Source organism: Bos javanicus, chromosome 28 (assembly GCF_032452875.1).
Source record: "Bos javanicus breed banteng chromosome 28, ARS-OSU_banteng_1.0, whole genome shotgun sequence".
Taxonomy (NCBI): Eukaryota; Metazoa; Chordata; class Mammalia; order Artiodactyla; family Bovidae; genus Bos; species Bos javanicus.
Genome location: NC_083895.1, coordinates 11,765,901 through 11,779,109, shown reverse-complemented (window position 1 = coordinate 11,779,109; position 13,209 = coordinate 11,765,901). Strand labels below are relative to the sequence as shown.

Genomic DNA, 13,209 nt, shown 5'->3' with positions numbered 1-13,209 from the left:
TTTCAATTCATCCAAGTAGATAGTCCTTAATATAAAGTGATGCCATCAAAAGTGTTCCTTAATTTATTCAAGAGTGTACCTATTACATAATAGAAAATATCTTTATAATCACATGGGAAATCAATACTGGAGAGAGGAACGACATTAAGAAGCTTAGCAAGATGATAACTGAAAAAGATGATAATACTGTAACGTTAGTAATTAAGAAATGATAATCCATTTTAACATTTCAAATTATATTGGATTATGTTTCAATAATGTTAGGGTGAAAATAATGACAAGGATTATAAATATATTTGCAGCATTTGCTGCTTTCTGTTTCTGACACTGATAAAAATATTCTTTCTTTACTAAAAGTCAAAGTACCACAAACACAAACAAGCTCTTTTATTTACCTTTGAAAAAATGCTTCCTGACATTAAAAATATGTAAATAATAATGGTAATCATGAGTTACCATCTACTGAGGTAAACAGATTAAGTAATATGCCCAGCAGTTTATTTCCACAGAGTGGAAGTCCCAGGATTGAAGCCTACCTCTAGGGCTGTCCCTCTTAATCCATATGTCTAGCATAGGCACCTCCTAATATTTTTGAATGACACAGGGGGTTTAACAATATATGTCATATATCACACATGTCACTGAAAATCAGTAAGACTTAAGTGATGGTTATATGGGTATCATATAAAATCATATTTATTGAGGGCCTAATGGGCACTGAAAACTACATTACGAGCTAAAGGGGAAGTAAGGAAAAAAGGAAATAAACACAACATAGCATTTTTTAGCACGCTCAAGAAAAGTTTAATTCAGCAAAACAATGAATTTTCCTGGGGTTAAAGAAAAAGGTAATCCTTTTCTGACAATGGATTGGTTACAGTTTATACCTTATAATTCACAGAGTCTGTAATGACTTTCAATGTTTTAAAATCAGTTTCTTAAATCTGGGGTAAGATTTTATATCTGACATGACCCAGAACCATTTTGGAGCTTGTTATGTTTCATCGTCAGTTACCGGGTTTTTTTGTTTGTTTTTTTTCAGGGGTGTTTGCAAAAGTATGCAACCCATAAGTTATGTTAATCTTCAGGTGAGCATGGCTAAAATCATAGAATGACCCTTTGCTTCTCTTCCTTTGTTGTTATTCGAGAAATATTCTAGAGACAGGACAGGGAGAGGCTACTTAGCAGTCGGCCCTACCCACTCCGACGGCAGTGGTGAGAAAACATTTGGCAAAGGCAGCAACAAGAGAATGGAGTTCCCCTCATTCTGCTGCAGCCCCTCCCTTGGCTTCTCTGGGCTGTGCTCCGGCATGCTATATAGGCCCAGTTTTTTTCTGGCTAAGAGAAGGTCTTTTTTCTTATCTGCCTTCTACCATTTCTACTCTTTAGTACTGGCTCACAGAATTGGGACCATTATTATTTCAAAGGGCATGCTCTCATTCAACACACGCAGTTTTAAATTAGAGCCCATAATTTTTGCTATCAAGAATGGGGGAGAATCTATGTTTCCTGGCAAAGCTTCACATCACTTCCATTATGTAATAATTTCCTTATTTCCTATACAATTTAGAGGGGAAAAAAAGAAAAACCCAGATAATTCCATTCTCTGCACTCTGAGTACCTTGTATGTATCACTAGCCTAAATCTTATCATTGGAGTACGTTTAACCTGATTGTCTCTAACACCAAACTGTGAGTCTTTTGGAACACAATCAGATCTTGTTATCTTTATATTCCTATGGCCCAGGACTCAGTTTGTGCTCAATATTTGTTTAAACAGATTAAAACAAAATGGAATTTAGTTAGAAATATGTGCAATCATGATAACAGGAAAAGTATGCTTTTACAAACCTCTATGTTCATGATACTTAAGAGAATTTGATGTAAAATATGCATCTGGGCTACCAGATGGTGCTAGTTGTGAAGAATCTGCCTCTACTAGCAGGCAGACTAGGAGGAGACACAAGAGACCCAGGTTCGATCACTGGGTCAGGAAGATCCCCTAGAAATGGAAATGGTACCCCACTCCAGTATTCTTGCCTGGAAAATTGCATGGGCAGAGGAGTCTGTTGGGCTACATTCCACAGGGCCACAAACAGTCGAACATGACTGAGTGACTGAGCAGAGTAGGCCCAAATCAGAACTTAAATCTATTTAACAGTATATTTCAAATGTGAAGCATGCGAAACACATGCTTTGAGTGTCTTCATTTTCTTTCTTCAAAAATGTTATCAATATAAATGGCAACAAAAAACACAATATTTTGGCTAAACCAAATATAGTAACCCAAGCAGCTTGAAAGGGACAAGGTCAGGTTTAGCTCCTAGAAGAAATCAAAGAGCCAGCTGGTATCTGGTCAAGGAGAGGTTCTCTTCCAACAACAGAGACAACTCTACACATGGACATCACCAGATGGTCAATACCAAAATAAGACTGATTAAATTCTTTGCAGAAGATGGAGAAGCTCTATATAGTCAACAAAAACAAGACCTGGAGCTGACTGTGGCTCATATCATGCTGCTGCTGCTAAGTCGCTTCAGTCATGTCTGACTCTGTGCGACCCCATAGACGGCAGCCCACCAGGCTCCCCCGTCCCTGGGATTCTCCAGGCAAGAACACTGGAATGGGTTGCCATTTCCTTCTCCAATGCATGAAAGTGAAAAGTGAAAGTGAGGTTGCTCAGTCGTGTCCAACTCTTAGTGACCCCATGGACTACAGCCCACCAGGCCCTCTGTCCATGGGATTTTCCAGGCAAGAGTACTGGAGTGGGGTGCCACTGCCTTCTCCAATGCATGAAAGTGAAAAGTGAAAGTGAAGTCGCTCAGTCGTGTCCGACTCTTAGTGACCCCATGGACTACAGCCCACCAGGCCCTCCGTCCGTGGGATTTTCCAGGCAAGAGTACTGGAGTGGGGTGCCACTGCCTTCTCCAGCTCACATCATGAGACCTTATTAAAAAATTCAGACTTAAATTGAAGAAAGTAGGGAAAATCACTCAGGTCATTCAGGTATCACCTAAATCAAATCCCTTATGATTATACAGTAGAAGTGACAAACAGATTCAAAGGATTAGATCTGATAGACAGAGCACCTGAAGAACTATGGATGGAGGTTAATAACACTGTACAGGAGGCAGTGACCAAAACCATTCCAAAGAAAAACAAATGCAAGAAGGCAAAGTGTTTGGTACTTTCCCTACAAAGGTCCATATAATCAAAGCTATGGTTTTTCCAGTAGCCATGTATGGATGAGAGAGCTGAACCATAAAGAAGGTTGAGTGCTGAAGAACTGGTGCTCTCAAACTGTGGTGCTGGAGAAGGCTCTTGAAAGTCCCCTGGAGAGCAAGGAAATCAACCCAGAAGAGTCACTGGAAGGACTGATGCTGAAGCTGAAGCTCCAATACTCTGGCCACCTGATGCAAAGAGCTGACTCACTGGAAAAGACCCTGATGCTGGGAAAGATTGAGGGCAGGAGGAGAAGTGGCAGATACAGGATAAGATGGTTGGATGGCATCACTGACTCAACGGACATGACTTTGAGCAATGCTGGAATATAGTGAAGGACAAGGAAGCCTGGTATGGTGCAGTCCATGGGATTGCAAAGAGTCGGACACAGCTTAGCAACTCAGCAACAACAAAGGTTCTCAAGATCAAGGCTGTCCTTACTGTGCCCTCTTGAGCACAGAAGCCCCACAGCCACGCTCTGCTCAGTTGACTGACTTCCTTGACTCGGCACACTAACAGTGTGCTCTTTCATTCCTGCTCTGCCTGTCCAGTTGTGTATCTTCCCTTTGCAAGTACATCCATGGAAGCTTTAGATCCAGAACTACTTCTGACCACTCCACTAGCCCCTAAGAACCAATCTGCAGTTCTTATTGGCAAGGAGACAAAACCTTAATAGACAACCTAATTGTAGGTAAGGAACGTATTTATTAACATACCTTCAAGACTTTATCACCAGGTACTCCTTTATATACCATCAGGAGAAGTACAGCCTGACAGATAAACTCCAAGGCCTAAGCTTACTTAAAGAAAAAGTAGACTTTCCAAACTTTATATTAGTCTTCAGAATTTTCAAATTAGTTGTTGTGGAAAACACAATAATTAAATGAAATACTCAAATTATTTTAAAATGATACAGACATCACTGTGATATTTACCTGACTTGTCTGAGAAATACGACGAGTACGGTTATAAAGGGCCATGCTGTCTCCCTCTCGGGTCCTTTCAATTCTCCATCCCCAAGCCAGCATAGTTTTTAAAGATTCTTTGATTGGCCAGCGATAAATTTCTTTTTCCTAGAAAGAAAAAAAAGATAAAAAGATGGCATATTATGAACCTAAATAAAAGTTTAAAATATTTAACGCTTTGTTCTGAAATACTCTACCTTCACCTAAACATTTTTGATTAGCACTGTTTATTTAAAAATAAAAAAGGAAAGTAAAAATTCTGAAGAGCAGAATGTGAGCTGAAATCTAGTTTGACTAATGATGCTAAGAGGGATCCTGGCTTACTATAGCATGAGGTTAATTTTCTTTAGTTTCCCTAGAAAGCAGGATCACTATTAGGAAAAAGTTCCAGATTATATGACATGTGCTTGACAGCATTTCTACAATCTGAATAAACAGAGAAGTAACTTATTCTATAAGCAGGGAGCCAGAAAATCCTTTACAGTTCATTTGTCAAGATACTGCTTTTCCCCCAACAGAAGTAAAGTACATGAAAACATAAATAATAAAAATACTAAAATATATTACTTCATTATAACTTAACAAAAGACTCTTTAGATTGATAAGAATATTTTCTAAAGTTCTTAAATATATAGAAGAGGAATAAAAATTTTTTAAAAAACAGAAAAATATTACATAGAAAGGAGAATAACCAGTTAAATACTGACAGAAAATTGGATTATGAAGAAAAAGAAGACAAAAAAAAATGTAAAAAGGAGACCTTTGAGAAAGGGTATAAATAGTATGTATAAAGAAGACATTTTAATAAGAAATTTACATAGCAAAAACTTCCACCCCCAAATTAAAGCTACGTAAACTTAAAAAAAGTCACCTTTTCAGATAATAGTTTATATGGCTTCATTAATGGTTGAACTTTAGATGAGTCTGAATATATTTCTCCATAAATCCATCCATTTGCCAACTAAAAAAAAAATCAAAATTGTTTTACATGCATTAATTTTAGAGTGTAGGTGTGCATGTGTTTAAGTATGTACTTGATAAATTTAAAATCAACCAAGATAAGCATTAAGGTTTGAACTTTTATCCAGTATAAGTCAATATAAAGATTTTCATCCTAGTCAATATTATTTTGAGTGATCACCTGGAACAATTTTTTGTTTGTTTGTTTCTCAGACCAATTTTGTTTGTTTGTTTGTTTCCCCTCACCACAGGGAAAGTGGTGAGTCATAACAACTGGACCACCAGGGAATTTCCTGGCATACATTTTTTTTATGCAGAGATAAATAGCATCCAGCCTTCCTTAGACAGATCTGTGATTATGTCAATCGCCCTCCCCTAGGAGGCAGCTACAGGCTGCACAGCCAATGTGATATTCATTTTAGCTCATCATGTTTAACTAAGGACCTCAACCTGTGACGCATGTATGTGAGACACTCATTTTAATCTGAAGTGGCTGTTTAATTTGGAAGCCTCCCTAAATAGTGCTATTTGTTTTGCTATTCCTATGTTCAATGACCTATCAACACATTCGTCCCACATGCTTTTGCCCATATAATCTGGCACACTTCAGTGTTTCCCTGTATGTCAATGGAATCTGAATAACTAGGCTGAAACAGCTCAGGACCGCCTTCCTGTAAACTTCCTCTCCATCACCACCCCCCAACAGCTTAGTATCTAATAGAGTCTTTAAATAGGGCAGATACTTTACTCTTACTGACTCACCTACTAACATGGTTAAATTACTGAACAAAGAATAAGTCACATGCTTAACAAAAATGGGGTTTCTTAGAGGAAGGAAGGGACTGGTTGGCCAGGGCAAGGATTGAAACTGGGTAATACTGAATTGCCACGTGACACAAACATCTTTTGGAACTATTGCTGTTTGATTTTCCCTTCAGCAAAGCAGTGTATCCTCATTTTAGATTCCTGCATCATCTCAACTTAATTTCTCTGACAAACCTATTTTAACCATCTTCTTTCAAGTTTTACTAGGCTCAACTGAAATGTGACAACTGTGCACGATGTTTCCTCTAGAAAAAATCTCATAAAAGTATGTAGGACTTGTGTCAGACATTGGGGCTACTTAGTTATCTCATTCAAGTCACTCCTCTTTTATAGACAATGCAAATAAAACATGCCATCTTGCCCTGTAAGGGAAATGAAGATCTATTTAGTGATAAGAGATGCAACTGAAGACAAGAAGATGTAAATAATTACTAAATTCTGATTAAAAATTTTCAAGATCTTTTTGTAATGTAAAATTACACATAAAAGGTAAAGTTTTCTTAAAAGATTTCTGGATGCAGAGTCACTATGTCTTACTGAATTTGTCTTCCCGAGTTTATTTTTGTGTATGATGTTAGGAGGTGTTCTAATTTTATTCGTTTACATGTAGCTGTCCAGTTTTCCCAGCACCATTTATTGAAGAGGCTGTCTTTGCCCCATTGTATTCTTGCCTCTATGGTCAAAAATAAGGTGCCCATAGGTGCATGGGTTTATTTCTGGGCTATCTTGTTCCATTGGTCTATATTTCTGGTTTTGTGCCAGTACCATATTGTCTTGATGACTGTAGCTTTGTAGTATAATCGGAAATCAGGAAGGTTGATTCTTCCAGCTCCATTCTTCTTTCTCAACACTGCTTTGGCTACTGAGGTCTTTTGTGTTTCCATATGAATTGTGAAATTTTTTGTTCTAGTTCTGTGAAAAATGCCATTGGTACTTTGACAGGGATTGCACTGAATCTGTAGATTGCATTTGGTAGTATAGTCATTTTCAGAGTATTTATTCTTCCTACCCAGGAACATGGAATATCTCTCCATCTGTTTATGTCATCTTTGATTTCTTTCATTAGTGTCTTATAATTTTCTGTGTACAGTTCTTTTGTCACCTTACATAAGTTTATTCCTATATATTTAATTCTTTTTGTTGCAATGGTGAATGGGATTGACTCCTTAATTTTTCCTTCTGATTTTTCATTGTTAGTATATAGAAATGCAAGTCATTTCTGTGTATTCATTTTGCAACTTTGCTAAATTCACTGATTAACTCTAGTAATATTTTGATACTATCTTTAGAGTTCTCTTCTTCTCTTGGCTTCCCTGGTGGCTCAGATGGTAAAGTGTCTGTCTACAATGCGGGAGACCTGGGTTTGATTCCTGGCTCGAGAAGATCCTCTGGAGAAGGAAATGGCAACCCACTCCAGTACTCTTGCCTGGAGAATCCCATGGACGGAGGAGTGTGGTAGGCTATAGTCCATGGGGTTGCAAAAGTCGGACACGACTGAGCTACTTCACTTTCTTTAGAGTTTTCTATGTGCGGTATCATGTCATCTGCAAACAGTGAGAGCTTTACTTCTTCTTTTCTGATCTAGATTCATTTTTCTTCTCTGATTGCTGTAGCTAGGACTTCCAGACCTATGTTGCATAATGGTGGTGCAAGTGGACACCCTTGTCTTGTTCTAATCTAGGGGGAATGCTTTCAGTTTTTCACCATTGAGAATAATGTTTGCTGTAGGCTTATCATATATGGCCTTTACTATGTTGAGGTAGGTTCTTTCTATGCCCACTTTTTGAAGTTTTCATTATAAATGGGTGCTGAATTTTGTCAAAGGCTTTTTTCTGCATCTATTGAGATTATCATATGGTTTTTATTTTCAATTTGTTAATATGGTGTATCACACTGACTGATTTGCATATATTGAAGAATCCTTGCATCCCTGGAATAAACCCAACTTGATTGTGGTGTATGAGCTTTTTGATGTTGCTGAATTCTGTTTGCAAAAATTTTATTGAGGATTTTTGCATCTATGTTCATCAGTGATATTGGCCTGTAGTTTTCTTTTTTTGTGTTGTCATTGTCTGGTTTTGGTTATCAGAGTGATGGTAGCCTTGTAGAATGAGTTTGGAAGTGTTCCTTCTCCTGTAATTTTTTGAAAGAGTTTTAGAAGAATAAGCATTAGCTATTCTCTACATGTTTGATAGAATTCTCCTGTGAAGCCATCTGGTCCCGGGCTTTTGTTTTTTGGGAGATTTTTGATCACAGCTTCCATTTCAGTGCTTATAATTGGGTTGTTCATAATTTCTATTTCTTCCTGGTTCATTCCTAAGAATCTAAGAATCCTAAGAATCTATTTCTTCCTGATCTTCCTAAGAATCTATCAGTTTCTTCCAGGTTATCCATTTTATTGCCATATAGTTGTTCATAATAGTCTCTTATAATCCTTTGTACTTCTGCATTGTCTGTTATAACCTCTCCTTTTTCATTTCTAATTTTGTTGATTTGATTTCTTCTCTCTTCTTGATGAGTCTGGATAAGGCTTCTTCTTTGGTTCTTCTTAAAGAACGAGCTTTTAGTTTTATTAATCTTTAGTATACTTTCTTTTTCACTTATTTCTGCTTTGATCTTTATGATTTCTTTCCTTCTACTAATTTTGGGGGCTTTTTTGTTCTTCTTTTCCCAGTTGTTTTAGGTGTAAAGTTAGGTTGTCTATTTGATGCTTTTCTTGTTTCTTGAGATAGGATTGTATTGCTATAAACCTCCTTCTTAGAACTGCTTTTGCAGAATTCCATAGGTTTTGAGTTGTGTTTTCATTGTCATTTGTTTCTAGAAATTTTTTGATTTCCCTTTTGATTTCTTCAGTAACCTGTTGGTTATTTAGAAACACGTTGTTTGTGTTTCTTACAAATTTTTTCTTGTAAATGATATGTAGTCTCACAGTGTTGTGGTCAGGGAAGATGCTTGATACAACTTCAATCTTCTTAAATTTCCTGAGGTTTGATTTGTGACCCAAGACGTGGTTAATCCTGGAAAATGTTCTATGTGCACTTGAGAAGAAGGTGTATTCTTCTGCATTTGGATGGAATGTCCTGAAGATATCACTGAGACCCAGCTCATCTAATGTATCATTTAAGACTTGTGTTTCCTTATTAATTTTCTGTTTTGATGCTCTGTCCATTGGTGTGAGTGGGGTGTTAATGTCTCCTACTATCATTGTGTTACTGTCAATTTCTCCTTATATGTCTGTTAGTATTTGCCTTATGTATTGAGGTGCTCCTATGGTGGGTTCATAGATATTCACAATTGCTATGTCTTCCTCTTGGATTGATCCCTTGATCATTATCTAGTGTCCTTCCTTATCTCTTGTAATCTTCTTTATCTTAAGGTCTATTTTGTCTGATATGAGGATTGATACTCCAGCTTTCTTTTGCTTCCCATTTGCAGGAAATCTATTTTTCCATCCTCTCACTTTCAGCCTAGATGTGTCTTTAGGTCTGAAGTGGGTTTCTTGTAGACAGCATATATTTATATGGGTCTTGATTTTGTATCCATTCAGCCAGTCTGTGTCTTTTGGTTGGAGCATTTAGTCCATTTACATTTAAAGTAATTATTGATATACATGTTCCTATTGCCATTTTCTTAATTGTTTGGGGTTGATTTTGTACATCTTTTTTATTCTCTTGTATTTCTTGACTATATAAGTCCCTTTAACATTTGTTGTCGGAGAAGGCGATGGCACCCCACTCCAGTACTCTTGCCTGGAAAATCCCATGGATGGAGGGGCCTGGTGGGCTGCAGTCCATGGAGTCACTAGGAGTCGGACACGACTGAGCGACTTCACTTTCACTTTTCATTTTCATGCATTGGAGAAGGAAATGGCAACTCACTCCAGCGTTTTTGCCTGGAGAATCCCAGGGACGGGGGAGCCTGGTGGGCTGCCGCCTATGGGGTTGCACACAGTCGGACACGACTGAAGCAACTTAGCAGCAGCAGCAGCAGCAACATTTGTTGTAAAGCTGGTTTGGTGGTACTGAATTCTCTTAACTTTTGCTTGTCTGAAAAGCTTTTTATTCCTGCATTAATTTTGAATGAGATCCTTGCCAGGTAATCTTGGCTGTAGATTTTTCCCTTTCAGTACTTTAAATACTTCCTGCCATTCTCCTCTGGCTTGCAGAGTTTCTGCTGAAAGATCAGCTGTTAAGAGTATGGGGTTTCCCTTGTATGTTACTTGTTGCTTCTCCCTTGCCGCTTTTAATATTCTTTCTTTGCATTTGGTCTTAGTTTGATTAGATTGTATGTCTCTTGGCATGTTTCTCCTTGTGTTTATCCTGTATGGGACTCTCTGTGCCTCTTGGACTTGATTTGACTATTTCCTTTTCCACGTTGGGGAAATTTTCAACTATAATCTCTTCAAAAATTTTCTCATACCCTTTCTTTTTCTCTTCTTCTTCTGGGACCCCTATAATTCAAAGGTTGGTGCGTTTGATATTGTCCTAGAGGTCTCTGAGACTGTCTTCAGTTCTTTTCATTCTTTTTACTTTATTCTGCTATTCAGAAGTTATTTTTACCATTTTATCTTCTAGCTCACTGATTTGTTCTTCTGCTTCAGATATTCTGCTACTGATTCCTTCCAGAGTATTTTTAATTTCAGTAATTGTATTGTTTGTCTCTGGGTGTTTACTTTTTAATTCTTCCAGGTCTTTGTTAATTGATTCTTGCATTTTCTCCATTTTGTTGCAAGGTTTTTGATCATTTTTACTATCGTTATTCTGAATTCTTTTTCAGGTAGTTTGCCTATTTCCTCTTCATTTATTTGGACTTCTGTGTTTCTAGTTTGTTCCTTCATTTGTACAGTATTTCTCTGCCTTTTCATTATTTTTTTTAACTTATTGTGTTTGAGGTCTCCTTTTCCCAGGCTTCAAGGCTGAATTCTTTCTTCCTTTTCATTTTTGCCCTGATAAAGTTGGTCCAGGGGTTAGTGTGAGATTTGTGCTGATTTTTTGTTTGTTTGTTTGTTTGACCTCTGATGGGCAAGGCTGAGTGAGGGGGTAATCCTGTCTGCTGATGATTGGGTTTGTATTTTTGTTTTGTTTGTTATTTAGATGAGGAGTCCTGCACAGAGTGCTACTGGTGGTTGGGTGATGCTGGGTCTTGTATTCAAGTGGTTTCCTTTGTGTGAGTTCTCACTATCTGATACTCCCTAGGGCTACTTCTCTGGTAGTCTAGGGTCTTGGAGTCAGTGCTCCCACTCCAAAGGCTTAGGGCTTGATCTCGAGTTTTGCATGGTTCTATATATTCTTTCCTCTGGTCAGGTACTCCTGTCTGCTCTCAGCTGGTGTTCTGCATGCACTTCTGTGTTTGAAGGTGTATTCCTAATGTATCCATGGAGAGAGATGTACTCTACATCCAACTACTCCTTCATCATCTTATTCTCTCTAACACTGTGCTTTTTATGAACACAAATATTCTTATTCATAGGTATATCCTATGTACATCCATGGCAGAGCTAAATATTATATTAGCAAATCATAATTAAATGTTCTTTCCTAATCTAATGCTCATACTTGAAAGTAGAAAATTGGCATGGTCAGAAATATGTGAGCCAGAATCAGTCATTAGGCACATTCATTAATGATTTAGAATGTGATGTTCTTTTACCTTATCCATTGACCACTTGTCATGGGCATGTTCTGCATATTTGTTAATGAAGTATTCCAACTTCTCAGGAATTGTAATACTATGAGAAAAACAAAGAAAAGAGGCTTGATTTTCATAGAATTTTCAGGGAATCATTCATAATTTATTCCACAGCTTATGACTGTTCATATCTCATTCAATGCAAAACTGTTAAAAAATTGGTTTAACAAGGTATTACTTTTCCATATGGTAGAAACAGTATGAGAAAAGTCAAGCGAATAAGGTTCTATCTGCTCATCTTATATTTATTCATACTTTATATCTTAATATAAATTATATACAATAAAAATTTAAATAGTATGAGAAAAATAATTTAAGTGTATGCAAGAAAAGGACAATAGATTGCACCAATTTTTTTTTAAATTTGAATGAAGATATAGTTAGATAAGGAGCTTAAAGACATACTTTACTCTCACATTGGTCCTTTGAAGTTATTCTTTTTTGATTTTAATCTCTTCTGCAACAACTATAAATGGGTAAAAGGCTGCTAAAATCTGATTTGTTACATTTTTTAAATGTACTAAAATTAATTTTAAGTTAATTGAATATAACCAGTGATGTGTTAATGATTTTAAATAATAATGATCTATATATAAATTCTAAGTGTTACTAATATGAACAATAGGGAAAAGCATTTAATCAATTCTTACTTTATGGTTTTGGTAACATTTCTTCTTGAGTTCTTTCATGTTTAAATAAATATTTAATCTCTCAAACAGACATGAAGTCCATGCAGTTGGTGACCAAGTCTGATGGTAAATATAAGACTTGGTACTATTACATATATCTATCAATGAAAAACTAAGTATGCATATAATTCCATTCACTGATGAAAATAACTTATTAATGCAGTTAACTTTGAGAACAGAATTATAAGACCTGATATAATGAGGTTTACTGTTCTTTTCTCGCATGTTATTAGTTGGTAACTGAACTTTATTACACACATTTAAAAAACAATACGTAAAAATCATAGAGATGTAGACACTACTGATATCACTATGCAAACCTAATCTGTTAAGAGGTCCCCAAAGGGGTAAACTGAGGTAAATTAATATACATGCCCAGCATTTACTCATTAATTGGATTCAATTAATCAACATCAAAGCCATGACACAGTTCTGATGTTATTTGAAAATTCTGGATTACATTGTATGTTAGCAAACCACAAACTTACCCACGTAGGAATGTGAACATGTGACATTTTGGTTTACTTACTTTAGAAGAGATACAAAGGATCAATCAATCACATAAGCCAAATACTGGGGGGTAGAGTCTTTTCTCACAGGACTGTCATCAAATACCAAACATGCAAATTTAAGGCATTATCAAACTAACGGCATACCACTTGGGTCAAAATTTTGATCTGGTTATGGAAGCTAAACCAGCTGGGGGGACACAAGAGGCCTGACAGTTGAACACCCAAGTAAATTCAGATGCTGGGGATGATAACCACCAAGTGACTACCTTGCTAATACTGATCTTGCTGAGTGACTACAGAATGGATAAGAAAATGTGGCACGAAGAACAGCCTCTTTGCAAGTGGAAAA

At 36.8% G+C, this 13,209-nt stretch overlaps 1 protein-coding gene across 7 annotated transcripts in view; it reads right to left on the bottom strand.

The window, feature by feature from the left end:
* Positions 1-13,209, bottom strand: part of RYR2 (ryanodine receptor 2) — an 830,734-nt gene that overhangs the window by 198,736 nt on the left and 618,789 nt on the right. For 6 of the 7 annotated variants that reach the window (XM_061404941.1, XM_061404935.1, XM_061404936.1 and 3 more), the window contains 3 exons: positions 11,621-11,699; positions 5,058-5,147; positions 4,157-4,294 (listed from right to left, as the gene is read on the bottom strand). In XM_061404941.1, coding sequence (XP_061260925.1) covers positions 4,157-4,294; positions 5,058-5,147; positions 11,621-11,699 — 307 coding nt within the window. The remainder of the gene's footprint in view (positions 1-4,156; positions 4,295-5,057; positions 5,148-11,620; positions 11,700-13,209) is intronic. The other variant, XM_061404939.1, reaches the window with a different exon arrangement.